The sequence below is a fragment of the Solanum dulcamara genome, chromosome 2 (assembly GCF_947179165.1).
Source record: "Solanum dulcamara chromosome 2, daSolDulc1.2, whole genome shotgun sequence".
In the NCBI taxonomy this organism is placed as follows: Eukaryota; Viridiplantae; Streptophyta; class Magnoliopsida; order Solanales; family Solanaceae; genus Solanum; species Solanum dulcamara.
The window spans coordinates 81360551-81385939 of NC_077238.1; the positions used below are offsets into that span (position 1 = coordinate 81360551).

Here is a 25389-nt window from a genome sequence, read left to right on the forward strand (position 1 = left end):
TCTCTCTCTCTCTTTTTTGGATAAAAACTGTAACAAGTAAACTCTTTAAGATATTAAATGTCAAAAATGACTTCGTCAAATTAACAAGCACGTACAATTATTTACTAGTAGAAATATATTGTAAACAGCTTATATGGATGATTGTTACTTATTGTATTACATTGTTAGTTTAAATACAAATTATTACGTAAATTTATTGTATTGAATCGTTAAATCATCGTTATGTAACGACTTCATTTACGATCGATTTGGTATGATCGCTTTATCATCTTTTATCTCCTTTCATTTTATCTTTACTTATTAGCTAATAATCTTATTTTATCTTTTATAGTATCTTTTTTTTAATAACAACTCTACCTTATATTCTATTTTTCTTGTAATAACGGAAAACAATGCAATGTACCAAGACATTGTATTCATCAAAACAACACAATACGATACATTATGAAATAATACGTAATTACCATCCAAACAAAATGTAAAAGCACTTGTTGAATCAAAGATACAATTCGTCAAGTAGAAAAAGAAAAAACTTGATTTAGAGTGATAAAACTCTCATGAGTTTCGTTCCACATCAGCATCTAAGAGAAAACCGGAGCAAAAGCTGCAGCATAACTAATGGGCTGAGCTAGCCGGTCAACATACTTACCTGGACGGGGTCAATGGGTGATCGATGAGATCCATAGCCTTGGTTGGTGACTTTCATTGATCTTTGGAGGGGTGCCCGCTTAAGTGAAATTATCAGTCCAATCCGGCCGACAAGCAGTCCCTATTTTTAACATCATCCTGCCTTCTCAAAAGTTAATTTGTCCAGTAACTATGCAAATTTTGTGGATAGTGGACATACTTTAACATTTACTTGGTTTCCGGCAACAAAATGCAAAGATGTGATGCGAACTTTCTTCCTTCTTCTTTGTGTCGGTTCCTTTATTTTTAATCTTTGAAGACTAACTTTAAAGTATGCAGGTTTTTGAAGATCTTTTTATGGTGGAACATATCTATATTTGTGACATTTAGAAGCTATATGCTAGAGGTGGTGTCTCTTCAGAAGTTTCACTTTGATCAAATGTGTCTACGTGTCCATTAAGAATTGAAGTAACTTCCCTATCACTTAAGTGTTAAAAGTACATTTGTTATGTATTACTGATACCTCTCTATGGTAATTGTTATTGCTTATTTTTTGTATTGTTAAATAATATGAGAAATGCTGACACCAATAATATTTTCATTTTTTTTACATCAAATGCTTTATTTCTCTTTTTTTTTATCAAGCTCTAATCTTCTTCTACGTTTCAGTATTTATTATGTCTAGAAAATCTAATCAAGATTCTTAAACCAATAATTTGAAATTCCTTAAGTGCAACACACTTTTCCTTAAGAACCAAACTATAATGTGAAAAATCTATTAACGTTGTTCTCATGATCTGATAAATCTTTCAATGCTTATTTTAATGTGAAATACGACTTGAAAGTTGATAGATTATTTTTTATAATGACAGGTTATGTTATGAGAGTCATCTGATTTGCATTGACATAGCGTTAACTTATTCCCATCAACAATGATTTTAAAGTCACGAACAACTCTATATATATTTGGGAATTAACAATATTTGTAACACCATTGCTCGTTTTGTTAATCTAAAAAAGTAATTCTTATGAAGATGAGTAAGTAATTTGTATGCCTTGCATCTGCCCCGTCATTCAATGAACTTCAGGATGATTGGTGGACTTAGAATGCAATAGTTCACAATTTCTCATCTTTTCATTCTCCTCTTTATAGATTCTATAACACTCTATTTGGATGGTTGTTATTTATTGTTTCATAATGTATTGTATTATATTATGTTATATTGTATCATACTGTATTATTTTAATGAATATAATATTTGAATAAAACTGTATTTTTCTCCGTTGTTATATATCGTCACACATCAGCAATTTGAATGATAAACCTAAAATAAAAGGAGGATACAGGTTGAAGTTACTACCATCTAAAGAATGTATAAATAATTCTGATGAAGATATTTTTAATTGTGATCTAACTACATAATTAATATGTTTAATTCAATAAATTTATAACACATTATTTCATCGACTTCCTTACCGAATGATAATGGAAAAGTCTACTGAGATCGTTCACCACTGCGCGAAGCACGGATAATTTACCTAGTAAGTAATAATATCAATTAGTTGTTCACACTTCAAAGTAACAACTAACAATATAAAGTAATAACATCGTGAAATTGGGTCAAAATATATAAGTAATAAAATTTTAAATATTATTTTGTATTTATTTAATAAAACTTCAATTCTTCGGTGCTCCGTAGAATTATTATCCTAACACCGAACATTTAACCGAAGAACTAAAGTTTTCGGAAAAAAAACAAACACCGAACCGAAACATCGAAGAATCGACACTGAAAAACTGAATTATTTCGGTTCGGTTCAATTTTTCGGTATTCTAACACTAAATTTAGGCATAAACTTTATTTTTTTCTAAAAAAAATAAATAGTTAATAACTTAAAGTATTTTAAAGCCATACAAGAAAATTCGATAATTTTTTTTTTGGTTGACTCAAATTTCAACAGTAATACTTTTAAATTGAAAAGAAACCCAAAGGACGAAAAGGAAATTCCAACTTGTGAGAAGTTGATTGCTTAATTCATTCATACAGATTCTTGTTTCCAAGAAAAGTTCTCCCTCTGTAAAAATGATGAATATCTCAGCTGCTCTGTCCCCAACAGCCATGGAAAGAGTTCTCAATTGAGAAAATTAAAACATGGAAAAAAAAGAAGAAAGATTTGAAGTCATGAATGCTGGTAATCACGCTCTTGGGGTCTTCTTGGTTATTGATCTTATGAATAGCGCTAGAACAGCAGTATTTCTTTATCAAATGTGTGAAGGCTCTTTTAAACAAGTTTTGATTATTACTGCAGTTCATATAGATGGTTATTTTGAGCATTTGGATGTATGTTTGAGCTAAGGCATAGGGGTGAATTTATTTCAACTGTTCTCCAGATAGCTGTTGTTTCTGAACTTGATTTTAATGCTTCTTGTATGTATTTTGTTCTTTGTTGGATTCTGATAGTGTTTGAAGTCATTATACATCACCAATGCATCACAGAACTCGGCCTTTGTCAGCTCTTCTATTGTGACATAATGTTGTTTTGTTCTCGACGATAAGTCCTGTCTATGATTTTGTATGCTTCCATCCTTATTGGAAAGGAAGAGTAAGACACTTTTTTTCCTTGTATCCCTAAGATGAAAAATTGTTCTTCCTTTCAGCAATCAAGTTGCTTACTGTACAGCTCTATATTCTCCCACATTGGCATGTAAGAGAAATATGGAGCAAAAGCAGTAGCATTAATAATGGGCTGAGCTAACTGGGAAACATACTTACCTGGACGGGGTCAATGGGTGATCATTAAGACCCATGGCCTAGGTTGGTGACCTCCATTGCACTTTGGAGGGGTGCCTGCCTAAGGTCGGCCCAAGTGGTCGAGCCTACGTCATAATTTGTTGCAGCGGGGGCCTGCGTTCGCGCGGCCCCTACCCAAATCAAAGTTAAAAATTATCTTATCCAATAAGCAATTTATGTGACAAGAGCAACTCTGGATACACTAGTGGTAGAGTAACTGTTAAAATAGCATTTACAATAACTGAAAAGGGCTGCTTTGGTTGAGCTATGCCAAACGAAGATCTGTTAAAACATGTAGAGGTGTAATGTAATGGTCCTGAACAGAATGACAAGGGTTGAGCTTATGGTCCGTCAGTTTGTAAAATGTCAATGCAGCGCACAGTTTGTATACATTTTCATGTAAGAAAAGGCTGAGGAAGTTGAAAACTAACACAACCTGTGAGCTTGAGGAAGCTGGTGATGTTTCAGCCAATGCTATATAAGAATGTAGTATTATATATGTTATGAGGATTACACATGGAAGGAAAAGGGAAGATGATATAGAAGTCTTTTATTAGCTGATACCTTTTTTTCATAGAGACTTCTGTTAAGAGGTTGTTTTGAGGAACCTTTGTCGTTAATTATCTCTAATTGGTGATTGTTGTTGTCAAACACCGTAGATTTTGATGTAATAACAATAGAAAAATTCTGATGGAAGTTGCGTTGCTGGCTTTTGTAATATGCACAACTAGAGTGTCATGCTTATAATTTTCAAAGATCAACTTATATAAAACAGTGTTCTTGTCTAACAAAAACTATGCCGATGTGTGAATAACTTTCACTATAAGTGTGGTATCCTGCTTATTGGGTGGTGGTGGAAGAAGTAATGGAAGGGGAAGAGAAGGTACTGGGGTAGGGGTAAAATAGGGTTATAACTACACTGTAAACGTGGTATCCTGGTTATCCAGCGTCAGGGTGTATGTTTGCGTGAACTATAAGAGCATGCAATGAGGGTTATTTGTGATTTTTAACAGAGGCACGGATGAATTTATTTAAATTGTTTCTTTTGATACCTGCTGTTTCTGAACATGATTTTGATGCTTCCTGTATATATTTTGTTCTTTGTTGATTCTGAATATGAGCTTGTGTATTACAGTGTTCAGAGTCATTATAGCATCCCCAATGCCTCACAAAACTCGGCCTTTGTGAGCTCTTCTGTTTTATGCTTCCATCCTTGTTGGGAAAGAACACTTATTTTGCTTGCATCCGTATAGAGCGTATTGTATATGTTTCTGATTACTCGGAGAACTTAGTTGCTGTGTTTTTTTGCCAAAACTATTCAGTAAGTTAAGAAGAGAGGTGGCTGCAATACCATGTGAATTCTCAATGTTTAAATCAACCAAATTCGAAGGATTATATGTGAGACTTTCTTTCCAGATATATTTTTCATCTGTAATTGTTTTAATTGTCAAAGCATAATTTTATAATTTACAGAAGTTCATCCTTTAAATTTAAGACAACTTTCATACTTCTTGTATTCAAAAAGAATCGAACATAGGCTTCGTTAATTAATTTTCTTTCGAGTAATTCTCCCACATTGGCATCTAAGAGAAAAGTGGAACAAAAGCAGTAGTATTAATAATGGACTGAGCTAACAGGAAAACATACTTACCTGGATGGGGTCAATGGGTGATCCATAAGACCCATGGCCTAGGCTTGTGACCTCCATTGCACTTTGGAGGGGTGCCTGCCTAAGGTCGGCCCAAGTGGTCGAACCTACGTCATAATTTGTTGCAGCGGGGGCCTGCGTTCGCGCGGCCCCTACCCAAATGTAAGTTCAAAATTGTCTTTCCTTTATAAAATTGATGAGAGAAAAGCAATTCTGGCTACCAGTTGAGACACTTGCTAATTTCAAGTTTGGTATAAGAATGCTTACATCTAAAGAACAACTCTTTAGAGGCAGAGAACAACTGTTTAAAAAAGGCATATTTTTTTTATTTTCAGTTTGTGAAATCAATTGAGTCTTGTTAGCTACCTACTGTATTAGACTCCTTATTGAAGGGAGATAATAAGATTCTGAACAAAATCAACCTGAGAAAAGGCTGAAGAAGTTGAAAACTATAATACGACCTGTGAGCTAGAGGAAGCTGGTGATACTGCAGCCGATGCTATATAAGAATACCAGAGGAAATTGCAAAAATAAAAAAAAATAGCTGTAGTTATAATCAGTTGCATAGGAGGAGAAAAGATTCCTACCTCATGAGCTAGGTCGTATAGAAATATATGTGGATAGAGTAGCCGTTGACGTTGCAAATGACTGGAAAGATGCCAATGATAATGTAATGCCTGTAAAATAATGGCTCGTTGAAAGAAAGATTTTACCAGGCATGTTAACTCTACTGTCATTGTATTTCTTTTCTTAGAATAAGAATTGTCATGTTGCAAAGGATGAAGGACATGAGCTAAAGGTGAGAAATGAGATGACTCGGAAATTATAATGACATCTTGATGTCTTGATTGCTCTGGAGAAATCTAGTTACACTTATAGTTTCGTGAGAAGACTCCAAATGATGTGCATCAGGAAGAGCCAAAGATGTTGTAGTTTTATAGGAAGCTCGTCATGAGAAGTATCAGAACCTCAAGTATAAAGATGAAGCTATTGAGGTGTATGTACTATCCCACTGATGTTGTGACCAGATGATATTCCACAAAACACACCCGCGGAGCATACCTCTTTCATTTTCTATCTCTTACTTCTAAACTTAATTGGTACAAAATATATAAGACGTTGACAAAGAAGTTTGCAATGTATGTTGAAATAGGCGATGGATATAGAGGACCAAAAAAGCATAGAGAAGTTGCAGCAAACACGTAAATGGCAAGGAGCATGATCAAAGAGCAAGCACAATGTGATGGTCATACACTTTCAATAAGGTGAAGCTCTTGATTAACCTAGTACGATCAAATGATCTACATATGACCATATTGTAGATCGTCTATATAATATTTATGTGTCGATATGAGCTGTGTACAACATATTTAAAGTAAGATCGTTAGAGCTTAGATCTTCCAGAAATAAAGACTATGTCATGAAGCAGATTGAGCCTTTATATAGATTGGTTCAGGCCTGATGACCTTTAGGCTATGTTGCTTAGACTCTCCAAAAATGTTGCTGCACTCGTATCGGATCCTCCAAAAATGCAGTACTTTTGAAGGATTCTACACGCACCTTTCAATGTTGTTGAAGAGTCCGAGGAACATAGTCTTTAGGTGGTCAAGTTTTGCAGATATGGAAATGCATCTGAAGAACTGTTCTCTAACAGCTTGTTTGTTATGGAGGGAGATTATCTTCTTGTATTGAAAGAGAAACAAATAGTATCCATTACACTGTTTTTCTTTCTATCTCCAAACAGAAAGCGATAGAGAGTAATAAGTGTTTCCCCCACATCAGCAACTAAGAGAAAAGTGAAGCAAAAGCAGTAGTATTAATAATGGGCTGAGCTATCAGGAAAACATACTTACCTGGAAGGGGTCAATGGGTGATCAATAAGACCCACGGCCTAGGTTGGTGACCTCCATTGCACTTTGGGGGGTGCCCACTTAAGGTCGGCCCAAGTGGTCGAGCCTACGTCATAATTTGTGGTGGTGAGGGCCTGCGTTCGCGCGGCCCTTACCCAATCCGAAGCCCAAACGTTTTCAGCCCAATGTGTGGCATATGTTTTCTTCAATTAAGCAAATATTGTGCATTTATTCCTCATTTTGTGTTTTTAAATCTTGTTGAACAATCATTACAAATACTATTGCATTAATTTTTAAATAAAATTGTCTTTTTCAAAATATGTATATTTGGAGGATTATAAGCAAAGTGGATATATATAAACTTGACAGTCATTGTTCCATTTTCTTATCTCGAGCTATATTCTATTCATACTTTAAGTTAAATATGGACGAATTTGTATATATGGAGGTTGAGGATAGCGATGACATGATTCTATTCTAGATAAGAAGATATAGAGTTTTAATCATACATTAAGTTAAATATGGATGAATTGGTATATATGGAGGTTGAGGATAGCGATGACATGATTCTATTCTAGATAAGAAGATATAGAGTTTTAATCATACATTAAGTTAAATATGGATGAATTTGTATATATGGAGGTTGATGATAGCGAAAACATGATTCTATTCCAGATAAGAAGATATAGAGTTCTAATCATACTTTAAGTTATATATGGAGGTTGAGGATAGCGAGAACATGATTCTAGATAAGAAGAGAGTGAGGATAAAAGTAGTAGGTAGTTGAACTCTTAATATTTCTATCATTGGGTTCATATAATGTAGAACTCTTAATGCTGCAAATCACATGAAACCCTTAGTGTTTATACCTTTTTAAATGAACCTTACAGTTATCATCCAATCTAAAATCTAGTAAGAATATCTTAATTAAAAGTGATTTTGGCCATTGTTGTTAATCCATTGTGTCATTGAAGGGGACTTTATTTTAGAGAACATCAATGTTATTTTAGTTGGAAATCTACTTTAATTTTTTTTCCGAGACTAGTAATTGACAGATTATTGACTTAGCATAAATAGAAAAAACTTCTTGACGGACTTGAAAGCAAACAATATTATGTGGAAGTCATACTCACAAGGCTACAAAGAATATCATGTTCCAATAACTCAATACTTGTACTTAAGCACAAGATATATCCCTAGTCCAGACTATTTGCTAAACACGTTGTAAAGCTTTATACTCGAATAACTCCAAATCATCACGGAGTACTGTTTTGTATCCTTTTCACGTTGTATAAAACACATACGAAAAATATCACCTCATATGACCTTTCTTCTGAGCTAATATGATTGGAAGTTAGTCAGAAAGTCCAAAACCACTCAACTTCACAAATGCACCTTTTGAATCGTAAAATTACTAGAGAGGAAAAAAAAAGGGATACATACAATTTGATTCCATTCACTGTTGCAAGATAAGTGAGTGGTGGGTGCTGTTTGGCGTTTATTCCTGAAAATGGATCTTTCAAAGAATAGGAAAAAGATGCTAATGAGTCTAAAATTTTATTGTAGTGGCAGAAGAAAGAGAGGGGGTGGCTGTGGATGCAAACTGATAACATTATAAGAAATGACCAAAGACGGGGAAAAGGTGTTTAAACTACTGGAATATCGAAACGCATTTTATGCTTTCGGGGAAGAGGTGTTTAACTTATGAAGGCATACCACTGTCGTCCTGTGGTAGAAAACGTGTTTTATGCTTTGGACATTTTTTTATTTATTTATTGGAATTTTAAAATACGATAAAAGATAAATGTAATGTGCTTAGATGCCCCATATCAGTGCATAAGATTCCTTTTTAAATATGGAGCTATAAAAGTATGAATGATTTTTCCACATCGGCGCGGAGGTAAAAAAAAACATTCTAATCTGGATGGCGTCTATGGTCGATATTGAAGTGCCATTGCCTAGGCCGATGACCTCCATAGCACGTTGGAGGGGTGGCTGCCGGCCAGCTCAAGTGGTCCAGGAATTGCAGTTGGAGCAGGACCTTCAAGTCATAGCCATAAAGTTCAAATCCTAAATTTGCCTACAAACTTGCACCCATTAAAGTTCAAAGAAGCTAGATTCACTATTAAAAATATTCAACATCTTATAAGCAACTTACCTTTCTTTCAACTACCAATGTGCGACTTGGTTCTCACACTCCCAACAGAATTAGGATAAAACAACACACCGACTTTCTGCTCGTCTATTCACTGGCAGGACAGGTCTAGTTTCTTCTGACAAGCTTTTGTTCTGACATACATTCACTCCTCATGGACTAATGTTAAGCATCATAAAGTATGTATAATTAACCATGTGTAACATCTTCATGGCATATACATACTTGGTAGAATACCATGCATAACTGGATAAATGTTTGGACATCCAAACTAGGAATTGGTCTAATAGCTATTGTGCATAATAAGCTTTGCTCTCACATACATGAGTCTGGATTGATCTACAAGTATGACATTACTTTCTTGACTAGAATTTAATGTTGAAATATGTTTGCACTTATATTAAAGTTCCCTTTATTTGTTCAAATGATGAGAATTCAGAGTCGCAATGACGGACAGCAACAAGAGTCTTGAAGTTGGAGGGAACAAACTCAATAGGCTTACAAATCTTCCTATTAATGTTATACACCAAATTCACTTTCTAGAGCATGGGGATATGTTTGATTGTTTTGTCTAGAGCATGGAGATATGTTTGGGCTTCATATTTGATGAACAATTTTGCAAGAAAAAGAGAACAACAGATCGACATATCATCATTAGTACAATTGTCTCGCAGCACCATGGAGCCATTAACAAGTTCCACTCAATAATACATTCTTCTTTTGATCACTCAGTTGTAGATGATTGGATGCTATTATTGTCAAGAAATGGTGTCGTTGATCTCACCGTTGATAATACAAGCAATGTCAAGGCTCCATATAAATTGCCTTCGTGTGTGTATGGTATGGAAGTAGAAAGTTTATACCTGCATTTTCAGACCACCGTGCAGTTTTAAAAATTTCCACTGGCTCAAAGAGCTTTCACTAAATCTAGTGTCCTTTGATAAATTACACGTTGCAGTTATACTATACTATATAATATATATAACATATATAGCAATATTGAATTCCCATGGCCTCTTTCTATGTTTACTTGTTTATATTTTGAATTTCTTTAGTAAAAAATCTGGGTTCGTCACTGATTGTATACGCGTTTTAGAAAATCACTCAATAACTAAAAATACTAGATTTTGAACCCTCTAAATTAGATGAGTTGTGGTACAATTCCGAACTCGCTCCCATAAAATTCAAAGAACACAATAGCTTTAGATCAGACGTTGTATACGTGTTAAAAGTCACTAAATAAGTAGAATATCATAGTAGTAAATTCAAATCCTGAATTTGTCTATGGTAAAAGTAGTTGATCTTGGATTATGATTTTTGAAGCCTAAGATGTGTAATATTTTATGTAGTCCAAAGTTCTAGTTGCAATCCTTGTCCAAACATGTAGTTTTTCATGGCACACTTGGTAGAGTAGTTTGTATAAATGAATTTATGTGGTGATTACTATCAAAGGTTGCGGTGGAGTGATTAGTACTTCTCCATCCTTAACCAGAAGTTTTAAATTCGACCCTGGATATGGAGTCGCCTTTGGTAAGGGGCATTTTTGCCCTCCAAAATAGGACTTTCCTGCACGAATCCAAATTAGTCGAGTCCTAGAGCATGTAGCGGACATCGGGTGTACGGTTGCTTTTTATCTTAGTCCTTGATGTATGTAAAAAAGGCGACTAATTGAACAAAAAAAATTCAAAACAAACTGTTCTATTCCAACCTATGGTAAACTGAGGATTGGTCTAACACCTATTTCGAGGGTCTATTGGAAAAAGTCTCTCAACCTCTCAAGGTAGGATAAGGTCTGCGTACACTCTACCTTTTTCTAGAACTCACTTGTGGTATGTTGTTGTTGTTGATCTAACAACTATTCTAGCTATCTGCCTTACAAGCTTTGCTTTGACATACATTCAAAATCTTAAAGTATGTTTTCACTTATGTTTAAGTTCCCTCTTCTTCTTCTTTTTTTGCAAATGATCAGAAGTCAGAATGGAGATGACAGATAACAGTAACATACTTGGAAATGGAGGGGACAAACTCGACAGACTTACGGATCTTCCTTTTAATATCATACACAAGATTCAGGATCACGTATCTATTGAGGATGCTGCAAGAACGAGTGTTTTGTCCGGTACGTGCAGATATATTTGGGCTTCAAACCAGAAGCTCGTGTTTGATAGGATGTTTTGCACAAAGAGACTGCCATCAAGCACAATAGACATCATTAGTACAATTCTGTTTCAGCATTATGGATCCATTAAGACATTCCTTGTGGATATTTCACCAATACATTCTTCTCAGCATCCAGTTATTGATCAATGGATGCTATTTTTGTCAAGAAACAGTCTCATGGATCTCACTTTTCAGAATGATAACAGTGGCAATGGTCTGTATAAATTGCCTTCCTATGTGTATGACATGGGACTAGAACATCTGGCCCTGTCGAACTGTATTTTCAGGCCTCCATGCAGTTTTAGGGGTTTCCATAAGCTCAATCAGCTTCAATTTACGCGAGTTTCCTTTGAATTAGACATTGCAACTTCTTCCCTCTGGATGCCAAACCTTGAGAGACTGGTTTTCAAACAGTGCAATGGTCTTTGTTTCTTGAATATACATGCCCCAAAAGTTGCTGGTTTATGTCTCTTTAATTGTGGAATCGACATCCTAAAAATTGAATCCTTTCATGAACTCGAAGAAGATGAGATTTTTTGCAATTGTATCTGAAGAAGAAGTTTCACTAAACAGACAAGATAAAGCAATGAAATTGACAGATCTTCTCAGCAGCTGGCCTAAACTTAGTCATCTTGTTTTAAGCAGAAGCGTCCTCAAGGTAAGTTGCAAAAAAGATTTGGATATATTTGCATATATTGTAAGGCATAATACATAAACAGACGCTCAAACTTGGTCTCAGCAAATTCCAACTCATCTCCACTGTGTCTCGTGGACACTCGACGTTGACATGACACTTAAATTTTGGAGGTGTCTAGATGATCATTTTGTAAGTTGGAGTGTTCAACTGCTCAATAGAGACAAGTTGAGGTATCTAGATGTGCATACTCAAACTTAGAGTGTTTGCTTACCAGCTGAGGCCATTAGGCCTATCTGTTAATGTTTAACCTTATTATTTTGTGGTTGTTTTCTGTCTAGTTTTTTGCTTCTGGTACCGCAGTAGAGAGTCCTCCAATGCGCCTCACCAGATTGAGAGGTCTCTATCTTAGTGAATATGATTTTGACAGTGAAGATCAACGATTTGCTCTTTTAAGCATTCTTAGAAGTTCTCTTTATTTAATGTTGCTTCAATTTCAAGTAAGTACGACATGACTTCATCAGTTGTTACTCAATTTTTCGAGTAAAGAGTTGAAAATGCCACTTGTTTCTTGCTTTTAATCTACTTGTATAGATGATGTCCCAGAAGAAGAAAGATTCCATGGAAGTGGATGTAAAGTACTTTGTTTTTTAAGGAAGAGAGCCAAATATCGTAAATAAGATATTACTGGTCAAGCATTTCGTGCTGTTTATTTCTGATTCCTAATGGCGGAGACACTCTTCTCCAAGGGGTGTCAATTACAGTATAGATAGTATATTATATGCTAAATCCCCTCGTTTTTTTCGTGTGTTTACCTTTTATGAGTTGACACCTCTTAGTGAAAATTGTGGCTCTGCTATTGGTTGAACCACGTGAGGAACAATCTCAATAGTGGTTTATCCTTTAGCACTCTCATACTTACTATGTCAGAAATTGGTGTGCCGGATGATGAAAAGTTCATTATATCAACATCATCATATGAAGAAGAACAGGCACATTTGGGCCACAAGAAGAAATCTCATAATCAATTACAGTAGTTTGTTTAGAAATACGCCTTCCATTTCCAACGCCACCCATTCCCAGTTTCACTAGTATCATCTTCAGAGTCAGTCCCCTGTTCTTCAACATTAATATTTTCGTCTTCGGAGGTGAATGTTCTTGATAGGGATCAGAGCTATGAGGATTGTAATGCCAATTCTCAGTGTTTTGAATGTTTTTTCCCATTCTTGAAGTTGCAGTTGGAAAGGAAAAAAAAGCTCAAAACTTTTTTTTGTTCAAGGAAAAGTTAATTTGAATGTAGAATCACAATGTGAGCTTGTGAGATTTATAAAGGGGGGAAGTTGGAATATTTCCTCCTTTCACTTTTACTTGATACATTTCACTTCAACAGAGTCAATTAACTAATTATCTTTAGAGTTAAATTGAATTAAATCAATTCAACAATTTAAATTCAGATATTCAAAAACTATACGAAAAATAATATAAATTGCAATTCTTTTGATATTAATATGATGAACAAATACATCTTAAAATATTGATCAAAATCCATGTAATTTGACTCTTGAAAAATGAAACCCGACAAGTAAAAGTGTGCAAAGTAAGTATGAGTTTAAAGTAAGTGTATTGTATTGCATGAGTCAGTTCATGCAAAACTTACTTGGAACAGACACTTTGAATATGCAGAGTTATTTATTGTTTTGGTCGTGGCAGAATAATTGAGACTCTTTTGTTTTTAATTAAAGATTTTGAGTTTAAGTTCTAATAATAAATTCTTTTTTATTGAAGGCAGCCGCCCCCTGAAAATAGACTCTGCAATACGCAATTTATATTAATTAAATTCAAATATAAATACTAAACATCGTGTAAAAAAAATCCTGCAATACACGAATTTAAATTAATTAAACTCAACTATAAATATGAAACATCACGTAAAAAATAATCTTCCATGTGAAATCTGGAAGTCACACATAATTAATGCAGTCAAACAAATCTATACAACTAAAGCAGTCAAACAAATAATTCATGGTAAAAGTTTACCTTTATCGGATATTTATAAGTGCGCTTGCTTTATAAAATTTTTACTTAACTATGATTAATTAATATTCTCTGTATTTTAATTTACGTATCATAATTTGAATTTCAAGAGTTAATTTTTTTACTTTTAACCTTAAAATTGATACTTAAATCTTTAAGTTTTTAAAAATAAAATAGGCATTTGGTCATAAATTTCAAATGTTTCACTTTATGTTAAACTTATGGAGTTAGTGTTAAAGATTTAGTTGTGTTTTTGATATAAAAAATATTCGAAATAATATTCACGCTTGCATGTGTTGGGTTTAATTGATAGGTTGAATGGGAAATTGAGGGAAAAAGAAGTGGAGAGGAAATGATATGTTCTCTCTTATTTTATTAAATAAGCTTTGGTCCCACATAGGTGGTGGAAATGAAAAGTCTCCTATTTAAAAATAGAAGCACTCCTGGACCAAATTTTCTTTAAATTTTTAATTAATTAATATTATTTATTTAATTAATTAATTAAGTGGAAAAAATCCTGACCCGCGACCCGCGACCCGTTTCTTCCCGGATTAATTTAAAATTTCCCTCCGTTTTTTTTTTCAACGGATTTTTGAATGGTTGCAACCTTGTCCGAAAAGTTGCAAACCTTCTCAACAGGCAAACCTTTTCCCAACAGGTGCCTTTTCTGAAAAGGTATAAACAGTCTATATATATCTGTAAAATCTTCAGAATGTTCGATACGAAATTCTGAAGATACCATCTTCTTCTTCTTCTTTCTGCACTTCCTAAAATCGTGTGATATACATCCTTCAAGTGGTTCGCTGTCATCAAAGATTTGCAGTACCTCTACTTTGGTGAGTAAATCGTTCTATCCTGGGAGGAAAATTCCAAAACCTCGGGTACTTTGAGGGGAATAATTTCCTTAAGGACACACTGTGCATTCAGTGGGCTTGATTCTGTTTCTGCATTAATTTTTCCAGATTCTGTGTTTTATTACCTTTACTTGTTGTTACTGGTTTTAATATTTACAATACAGTTTACTAACAGCATGTACTTGAATAAAACTTCAAAATTGAAAAGTGAGTTATGTTTGTATCATTTTGAAAATACTTTATTAAAAAAATAAATTGGAAAATACTTTATTTGTTCATTTTTACTTGTCACATTACGTTTTACTAAAATAAATTTGACTAATTCTTGAAGCGAAATTGAATTAGATTAATTATTTAAAATTTAAAATTCAAATATATAAAAGTAATACAAAAAATATTATAAATTGCAATTCTTCTCATATTAATATAATGAAAATATTCAAACGGCAAATCCAAGCAAAACTTTCACGAACCCTTAATACAGGAGCCAAATAATATGAAATAGCGTTTTTATATAATATTCAAAACAGACAAAATACATATCAGTTTTACGCTTGAACTTATGTGACCAATTAGACTTCAACTTGGCATATATAGGTGTGTCTCGTAGACATTCTTGGTTCAATTCACCTCAACAATAGAAAATAGGATTGAGAAATTATATTAAGCTCTGTATGTATATTTGAATAAACACTTAGCAAAGGAATGAATACTTCATATCATTGTTTGCTAGAAAAATAAATCTAAAACTATATGCAGAATATTTCATGAAGAACTTGTACACAGAATAATAGAGGACACAAGCTTTGCCTCTCACCAAACTAGATGGTAGAATGCTCAAAGCCAATATACCTTGTAGGCATGTTAGTTACCTCTGGGTAGCGGGATCCCAATCATCTCACCAAACCCCTCGACGGTATCTATAACGGTAACCTATAGATAATCTACTCGCACCATAATGCGTAAGACAAGAAATGACCAGCTCCATCGAGCAATTACTTCCGTGGAGAGTAAATACATCATTGCATATCATTGTTTCCTAGCAAATGAGTCAAAAACTATATGCAGAAAAAAAAAACAATAACAACACATCCAGTAAAATTCACAAGTAGGGTCTGAGGAAGGTAAAATGTATGCAGACCTTACCACTACCTCATGAAGACTATATGCGGAACAGTTCAAAAAAATAACTTGTACACAGATAGCTACAACAAGACGCAAGCTTTATCCCTCACCAACCTAGAAGGGTAGAATGCTCAAGCCAACAGACATCAAGGGCATACTAGTTACCTCTTGTGTTCCGATTCCACGACAAATAAGATGGATCTCCAAGTTGCCTTGGCTTAAACTAGATACGCAATCATGAAAACCATAGCCAGAAAGAAACATAATCCACCAACAGTAAGATAAGCAATACCAAGAAAATCATTCTTTCCACCAATCCAACTAGTTGTAGAAAGCACAAGCTTCTTCTTGCCATCAAAACTATACGTATTGTAGTTGTTATGCAACGTCATGTTTATAATCTACTTGCACCACAGTGCGCAAGACAAGAATGACCAGGACCTTTAGGCAATTACTTCAATTATATACCAGTGAAATTGAATGAAAAATCCCTCATTACATATCATTGCTTCCTAGCAAATGAGTCTAAAAGCTATATGCAGAACATTTCATAAAGAACTTGTACACAAACAGTAACTAGAAGACACAAGACTTGTCTCTCACTAAACTAGATGGTAGAATGTTCAATCAAACAGACCTCATGAGCATGCTACCTACCTCCTGGTTTCCGATTCCACAACAAATAAGTTGGATCTCCAAGATTCCTTGGCTTAACTAAATACACAATTATGAAAACTATAGCCAGAGAGAAACACAATCTACCTACTGTTAGATAAGCAATACCAACAAAATTGTTCTTTCCACCAATCATCTAGTTGTAGAAAGCAAAAGCTTCTTCTTTCCATCGAACTATATGTATCGTAATTGTCACATTTATAATCTACTGGCATCATTCAAGTTCTGTAAGCAATTACTTCCATTGTACATACATAAATATGAATAAACACTTACGGAAAATACTTCATTACATATCATTGATTCCTAGCAAATGAGTTTAAAAGTATATGCAGAACATTTCAAAAAAAGAACTTGTAAATAGATAGCTGCTACAAGATACAAGCTTTGTCAATCATCAACCTTAGATGGTAAAACGCTCGAGCCAGCAGACTTCATGTGCATCCTAGTTACCTCCTGGGTTCCGGTTCCACGACAAATACGTTGGATCTCCAAGTTGCCTTGGCTTAACTAGATACACGATCGTGAAAGCAATAGCCAGAAAGAAACACAACCCACCAACAGTAAGATAAGCAATACCAAGAAACTCATTCTTTCCACCAATCCAGCTAGTTGTAGAGAGCACAAGCTTCTTCTTTCCATCGAAACTATATGTGTTGTAATTATTCAGCAACGTCACACTTATGACTTCACCCTCCATCAGATCCACCTCTATCTTCCCATACAACTTCCTAAACGTCGGAAGTGCAGCCGTTCTCATCCAAACAATTAGATTTTCTTGCTTGTCCAACGATACATTATTTTCAAGCTTCCCACCCCCAATTAGCGGCCCATTCTGAAAGTTTGACGGAAAAACATCTTTTCCAAACTTATGATCCCTATCACTCTTCCAAGCTATACCCTTTTTGTTCACAACCAATGACTTATTATTATTACCACTAGTAAAACTATAAGTATCATTAAACAAACTCCAAGCAATCAACCCACAAGGCACAATTGGTTTACCATTAACACGATCTTCAGGTTCACAAGAACCAGTATCATCCATTTTACCAGCACTTTTCAATTGCTGATCGCTTCGACTTTTAACATACCTACGATGATTCTGATAATAATTTTCAAGCTGATAATAAACATAAATAGGCTGCTTCATTTTCTTAGGCACTATCAAAGTTCTAACACATGTTTTATCTTGAGAAGCATTAGTTATAAACGCAACTTTATCATTTGTCGAATTCTGTGGCACACATTCAGAATCATAACGATCAACAATTTCAACAACATCTCTAGAAGCTAAAAGGGAAACAACCCCAATTGGGATAAACACAATACCAACAAGTAAAAAGACAGAAATCACCCATTTTGGAGTTAGAATCGGTTTGCAAGCTGGAAGTTCTTGTTGAGTAAATCTTGAATACTTGGGTCGGTTTGAATTTCTTCTAATTGAAGTATTATCATCAGATCCAGAACCTCCAGTAGTTGAAGATGAAGGGTTCATTGTTTTTCTACTCAAAATCAACTAAAACACCAAATCAGTTAAAACCCAGATGAAATTTTGAGAATTTTTTGGAAAATCTGAAGAAAGAGATGAATTTGGGAAATGGATTATCACTATAATTAAGGAATTTTGATCGGAAATCGGAATATATGGAGAGAGATTAGCTGTATTTTTACTCGTTTTTAGGGATTTTTGTATATTCAAGAAAGGCCTGCTTTTGACTTTGAATAGTATTTAAAACGACGACGACTTGATCCACCTTTTTGTTTTTGGGTATGTTTCAATTGTTCTTACTACTTTTTTTTTTTTATGTTTTAAAAGTAATATATTTTGACATATTTAAGATTATAAGACTTTTTCTTCTTTCTTATATTTGAATATTTTGTATTTGAGTCGAAGGTCTTTCGTAAATAAAATTTCTATCTTCACAAGGTATGATACCTCCTCAGACTCCACTTGTGAAATTTCAATGAGTATGTTGTTGTTGTTAAGATCATAAAATTAAATAATATTTTAATATATTTAACATGTCTAATTTAAAACTACAATATTCAAAAATACTTTTTATTTTATGATCAAAAGAGTTTTAGTGTTTTAATAACTGTAAGTATACACTTGGCAAAATCATAAGTAGAAGGATCTAGGTAACAAATGAAGTCAAGTACAAAAATCTTCAAAGTTATTTCGCCTTTAAAAAAATCAGACGAATGAATTGAAACGAAACGGATATATTCTAGAAAGAGGGGCGAAGATTACAAGGAAGGTTCTTGTGTTTGACGAGTAGGTAGGGTGGCGTGGGTGGGCTGCCAAAAAAGAGTAATTTCCATATTTTTATTTTTTTTCCTCATATGGTATATGATTATTTGTGTGTTTACATTTAACTCAACTATTAATCTTAAGAATTGATTATTGACTAGTTGGTGTATATTGAGTAATAACAAACGTAGAATAATTTTGGTTATCTACTTGTTTAGGAGTTGACTAGTTGGTGAGTAACAATTATAGAAAACTAACAACAAAAGTTGGGTACTACAATCACAAACTTTACACATAGACGAAAGCTTGTAAGTTGGTACTATAATTAGATTTTGACAAACTAAGGTTCAGATGTTTATGCAAAATATTTATACGATTAGAGTTCAACTATTCAATTTTTCTTGTCTTTTAATACTATAATTTCACGCAAAACAAACAAAACTTTGCTTCTAAACTTTCAATCGAAAGTGTGGCAACTTCAGTCTCAAAAGTTCGAAGCTAATTACCAAGTGTCTAAACGTGCAAAAGTTTGTATACCACAATTATTGAAAATCCTAAAGTCGTCTATCTCTATACTTGCCCTCTTCATATTGATAGGGATCCTCAATACTGAAGCGCATCCTCATAGAGCGAGGGAAAAAAAGATTAATGAAAGACTAGAGCACGAGCTAGCTGATCTATCGACAAGTCCTTTGAGTTCTTATTCACAAAGGCACACTTGGACTCATTGAAGAAAACATTAGAAGTCAAGACCAATGAAATAACTCCAGATCCCTTAATTAGGTTACACTAAAATTATATAATTATACACATATAATATAAGAATCATACATATGTTATGCATCTATCATCTATTTTTTAAATCAAAACAATTATATGAATAACAATTTAGGTTAATTCTTCGATTAGAACTATTTGTGCACCTCGATCGACCAATATGGGCCAACCCCATAATTTAACTAAATGGGCCTACTATCAACCAAGTCCAGCCCAAAAGAGAACTTAAAGACGCAGCCCAGTATATAATAAAACCCCTAATTCCCTCCATATATCCAAATAGGGTTTCAGAGTTCAATTATCACGAGCAGCCGCCTCTGTAGCAACGTCCAGCAGCAGCAACAATGGGTACGTATACTCAAATTAATGTAAAATCGCTAATTTTGAATCCATTTTCACCATTTTCTGTTAGTTTTTCTTCATTTTTTTTGTGATTTATACGGTTGAAAATAGTTTATCGTAATGATTTTCAGTTGAGGTATAGTTTGATTGATTGATTTGCTTCAATTTTGTGATCTATGTATATAAATATGATGTATCTGAACGTAAACTAAAGGAAATTAACACAGAGGTTTCATATATTTGAAATTTTGATTAATCTGGAATTGAGGAGTAGTTTTGGTGGTTTATTTTGTGTTTTTGGTGAAAATGCAGCGAGAATCAAGGTTCATGAGCTGAGGAACAAGTCGAAGCCTGATCTACTGTCTCAGTTGAAGGATTTGAAGCAAGAGCTTGCTCTTCTTCGTGTGGCGAAGGTCACTGGTGGTGCTCCTAACAAGCTCTCCAAAATGTATGTGTGATGCGTTTCTCTTTTATATGATTGATTTGAATATTTGTTTGGATTTAGTATGATTTCGCCTGAGATTTGTATATTGTAAGCGATTAGAGAGTATGATTGCGAAAGCATACATTTGAAATGAGCTCCATGTGCATTACTATCTTATATCCCACTCCGAATGGCTTAACAATATTGTTCTTCGTAGTCTGATCTATTAATTGCTAATTACTTTTGAAGTATTTTTTTCCCACTTGACGTATATAGTCAGTCAAGTGACTTCAAGTGAGAGACCGTGAGGCATTGCTAGAAACTTTGTAATATGAAAGTGAAGCAATTCGTATGTTGTTAATTGCTTGTTATAAGGGAAACTTGTTATTCTAACATTGCACTAAGACTTATTATTGGTGATTTCTTGAAATGGAGTATTGGTGATTATTCTAATGGCATGCAAGAAAAGCTTAGTTGGAGGTGTCTTTATTTAGTTTGGTGACTAAAAGATAGAATGACTGTTATACTTTTGATAATCGGCCCTGATTATCTTAATGATTGTGTGGATGCAGCAAGGTGGTAAGGTTGTCTATTGCACAGGTTCTGACTGTGATTTCACAGAAGCAAAAAGCTGCTCTTCGGGAAGTTTACAAGAACAAGAAATACCTGCCTCTTGACCTGCGCCCAAAGAAAACTAGGGCCATCCGCAAACGTCTGACTAAGCACCAGGTATCCTTGATTTTAGCCTTCAAACTTGTGTTTATGCATTTTGAACTATTGAGTTAGTGGGGTCGTAACTTCGCAATGCATGTGCTACTCTTGGTTCTATATACGGCTTCCTCTATCCCAATAAGAATGAAACTATTACTATTTGGTGAGTAGAGTTTTTCCCTTTTGCTATTCTCTCCGTCCTAATTTATGTGGCACACTTCCCTTCTAGTCTATCCCCCAATGAATAACACATTCCTATAATTAGAAACAATTTAACTTTAAAAATTTTCGTTTTACCCTTAATGAAATAATTTATACCCACACAAATGGCTAAGTTTTGGTTTAGACCATAAATTTCAAGAGTCTTCCATTCTTTCTTAAACTGTGTGCCATGTCAAATGGTGCCACATAAATTGGGACGCATGAGAGTACTATTTTGCAACATTTTGTCAAATATGTTTAAATAGATATTGTATCCGGGTCCTAACAACTTGTTACAACGGAGGATCTTCTCTTTTTAAACAATGAATGTGGACGGGGGAGTTTGTGATGCTATGCTGCCATAGTTTACTTCAATATCTCTTGCATCATCTTCTTTTTATCTTCCCTAGCAATGCCATTGATACCTAACTACAAGAGTAAAATAACTAAGTTAATGGAATTAACTTGTACTCTTGATCCGTACAGGCATCCTTGAAGACGGAGAGAGAGAAGAAGAAGGAGATGTACTTCCCTTTGAGAAAGTACGCCATCAAAGTGTAAGCTAGGATCTACTTTGGCAGAAATTTTGGTGTTTGAATCAGGATATATTGGTTTAAACTATTTATCATGCACATTTTGTTTAGCTTTCTCTCATTTGGCTCGTATGACATTAGAAACATGACTTATAAGGAGCTTTATTTGTTCCAAAATATCAAGTGTTTGGCTATTTTATGTTCAAGAGTTCTTTGTTCATTGGAGATCTTATTAGGTTTTAAAAGATTATTTAGACTTGATTAGACAAATGATTCTTGATTAAGTGGTCCATGTTGCTATTAACATATTGAATGGAAATCATTCATATTAGGCACTTAATACCCCACAAGTTGATATGGACATGTCTTGGGCTCACACTTAAATTCTTCTTAGATAGTCTCTTATAAGAGTGCAACCACCTGAAATGTGTGGATTAGACACGTCACTATTTTGAATTGTGCGCCAACTAGTCCTGGGTGTTTCCTAGTTATGGAAACAAAAAAAATCATTTGTTTCTCAACGTCTCAACTTCGTATATATCCTCACGTCTTACAAATACAACATATTTACTCTTTGGTACTACTTATTCAGTCTGTTAACAAAGTAAATATATTGTATTTGTTAGACGGTGAGGATATATAAACACACAAAGTTTGGGGTATATTTGTCCCTTTCCTCTTCTTTTATCATTTTATCATAACTTAGTCATAGATTTGTGTCGATTAGTTAGTGTTTGAATAAATAAAAAACAAACATTTTAGTTACCATCAACGTGCCGTCTTTCTCAAGGATAATAAAAAATTAAAGTTGTAATCTGAGATTAATTATAGAAATGCAGTGGACTAATTCTGCATTATACGTGCAATACTCAAGATTTTCTTCTACTTTTCTTGTCTTTTATGCCTAACATTATTCAAGAATTATTGAATTGGTCCAAAACAAAATTTTTTTGGGTAACGGTCTAAAACAAATTCTAAAATATGTTATATTATATTAGAGCAATTATGAGGATAAGATATTAGTTAATTAGTTAACTACTAGTAAAATAACTCATGCTATTTATTAACTTAATTAAAAATAAATAGCAAGTTTGTTTAATCAACCAAGTTATTGTAGACATGTTTACGCGTAGCCCATGTGATTACTCATTAAACTAATGCAAACCAACATTTTTCAGCAATAACAATAAGATATTGAGTGAAATATGTGAAGTCTGAAGAGGCAGTATTGGAGCTAAGATTTTTGCTAACTAGGTTAAAAATATAGAAAAGTAAATACATAAAAAAGTCGAAGGGGTTCAATATTTAATTAATATATGTATAATAATAATTTTAAGCGTGTATAAATAATCTAATCTTCTGTCGAATACCAACTTAGTATTGAAATAGGATGGAGCAGCAGGTTGAGTTTGTCGCACGGAGCTTGCGTATTATAATTTACTTCTTTTGTGTGGTTTGCAAGCTATTATACAGGAGCGGGATTTACCCTCTCCGCATCTAAAGGTGTCATAAAAAAAAATGAAAATGAAACTTGCCAAATTCAGCTTGCATTACATTCCATTAAATAACCTTTTCCTTTTTTTCCAATCCATTAGTGTTTGAACTAGTTTGCTTACAATTTTTATTTATAAGTATGGGTGTTGGATAGTTATTTCTTATATGTATCGGGTAACTCTGGTTGTGTTTGGACCATGTATCAAGTAACTCTGATGGATATCCGAGAGAGATATCAGATAACTTTGGTGGTGTTTGTCTAGCTTATGCACAATTTCTCCCAACCCAACACATATACAAGATAATTCAACTCATCAAGGTTAGAACATATGAGCTGAAACCTTACGATTTTTTCACTTTATCGACTATTAGGTTACACCCTCAAAAGGCTGAAATAATTTTTTCCTTGAAATAAATTTCAACATTAGAAATTATTAGCTAGAAAAATATAGCTTTAGTGGAATAAGCAATTCGACTGTAAGAAATAGTTTTTTCCTTGAAATAAATTTCTAACATTAGAAATTATTAGCTAGAAAAATATAGCTTTAGTGGAATAAGCAATTCGACTGTAAGAAATAGTTTTTTCCTTGAAATAAATTTCAAACATTAGAAATTATTAGCTAGAAAAATATAGGTTTAGTGGAATAAGCAATTTGATTGTACTTTCCAATTGGAAGTCATTTTAATGAACTGAAAGTCGTTTTATTATTAAGGTGCACCCATGCTCCATAATTAGTTAGTCAACATGGACTATTTATTCAAAATATAATTATTGCTATTAGGAAAAGAAAATGGAAAAAATAGCAAGATGGAAACTTGAATCAACTGGATAAAATATGCCCATTTTATCTAGAAGACAAATATTTTCAACTGATAAAAAGAAAGAATATATGGTCATTTGCCTTTTTTCCCTGCTGAGTTTTAATTTATGCCCCTCGTAATTTTTTTTTTTTTTGAAAGATTTAAATTTATATTTTCGTATTATAACGTTTCACAATTTATTAGAGTGTGATTTTAATTTTTAAAGAACTTATGTTTCATAAGGTATAAATTCAATTGCTAAACGATGCAAATTAAAAGTTAATTCATTTGAAGAATAAAAATTAAAAATCAATTTATTTAAAAGACAAAATGTGCAATTTTATGGACAATATATATATCATGATGAAATGGTCACAACTGAAAAAACCATAATACCAACTCCCATTCAGCACCTTCCAGGTTGTTTCCTTAGTCAAACTAATTACATTATTATATGTGAAAATAGGAAAATAAAAAAATTTAATAAAGTGAGGATATTTTCATATTTTCTATTTAATATGTGAATATTAAACTAGTACAAAAATGCCGTGAAAAAATGTGGAAGCATCTAAGGTAAAAGAGGTGGATTGGCAGGGAAAAAAATGGGTGGCCAATGACTCATGTAAATCTAGAATCTAAAGTTTATGACTTTTATCTTGATCTGATCAAAATAATATATATATTATAAATATGGAGTTTACAGTTAAATATATACAAATATTCAATAAATTTTTTAAATACAAACAAAATGTTTATGAGTTTAAACTGTACAAGTGGAGTCTTGACACAAGAGTTATCGCCAATGAATTATTGGTCATGAGTTCAATCCGTAGAAAAAGTCTATTGGAGGAACACATAGTAAGACTACATACAAATTACAATATACAATATAGTCTGATCCTTCTTGCTTATACTGATAGCTTTGTGCACTGATCTACTCATTTTCATAAAATTCTATTTTAAAATAAAGCATAGACTATTGGATTATTTTTTGTGACATGTAATCATAGATTGGGATGACCATAGACTTTAAAATTGATTTGTAACCATACATTGGGATGACCAGTCAAGTTCAATGCTCAACCCAACCCTCATCTTAAGGATCTAAAATTTATTTTAATATTTTGGTGGAGTTTTGTCAAACAATATCTCATTTCAAATTAAGGACTAAAAATTCCACTTAGAGTCAATATGAGTTGTGATGGAATGGTTGAGATTCCTTCATCCTTAATTAGAAATCTCGGATTCAAGCTTCGAGATTGGAAAAAGAAATTATACTCAGTGGGAAACTAAAAAAA

General features: G+C 33.6%; 3 protein-coding genes and 3 non-coding genes across 6 annotated transcripts; 5 read left to right on the plus strand and 1 right to left on the minus strand.

Moving 5' to 3' along the window:
• Nucleotides 1-3393: 3393 nt before the first annotated feature.
• On the plus strand, nt 3394-3554 carry LOC129881302 (U1 spliceosomal RNA). The gene has a single exon (XR_008765536.1). It is a non-coding gene; the product is annotated as a U1 spliceosomal RNA (small nuclear RNA).
• A 1508-nt stretch (nt 3555-5062) lies between these two features.
• On the plus strand, nt 5063-5223 carry LOC129881306 (U1 spliceosomal RNA). Its single transcript, XR_008765539.1, has one exon. It is a non-coding gene; the product is annotated as a U1 spliceosomal RNA (small nuclear RNA).
• Nucleotides 5224-6912: 1689 nt separating this feature from the next.
• Nucleotides 6913-7071, plus strand: LOC129881307 (U1 spliceosomal RNA). The gene has a single exon (XR_008765540.1). It is a non-coding gene; the product is annotated as a U1 spliceosomal RNA (small nuclear RNA).
• A 3978-nt stretch (nt 7072-11049) lies between these two features.
• On the plus strand, nt 11050-12520 carry LOC129873778 (F-box/FBD/LRR-repeat protein At1g13570-like). Its single transcript, XM_055948956.1, has 4 exons — nt 11050-11692; nt 11787-11890; nt 12208-12366; nt 12461-12520. The coding sequence occupies exons 1-4, from the start codon at nt 11050-11052 to the stop codon at nt 12518-12520; spliced, it is 966 nt and encodes a 321-aa protein (XP_055804931.1).
• A 4306-nt stretch (nt 12521-16826) lies between these two features.
• On the minus strand, nt 16827-18254 carry LOC129881043 (ALA-interacting subunit 1-like). Its single transcript, XM_055955365.1, has one exon. The coding sequence runs from the start codon at nt 18050-18052 to the stop codon at nt 17000-17002; it is 1053 nt and encodes a 350-aa protein (XP_055811340.1). The 5' UTR covers nt 18053-18254; the 3' UTR covers nt 16827-16999.
• A 1581-nt stretch (nt 18255-19835) lies between these two features.
• On the plus strand, nt 19836-22021 carry LOC129881044 (60S ribosomal protein L35-like). The gene is made up of 4 exons (XM_055955366.1): nt 19836-19933; nt 20240-20375; nt 20924-21080; nt 21750-22021. Exons 1-4 carry the CDS (start codon nt 19930-19932, stop codon nt 21822-21824), a joined length of 372 nt encoding a protein of 123 aa, XP_055811341.1. The 5' UTR covers nt 19836-19929; the 3' UTR covers nt 21825-22021.
• The last annotated feature ends 3368 nt before the right edge of the window (nt 22022-25389 follow it).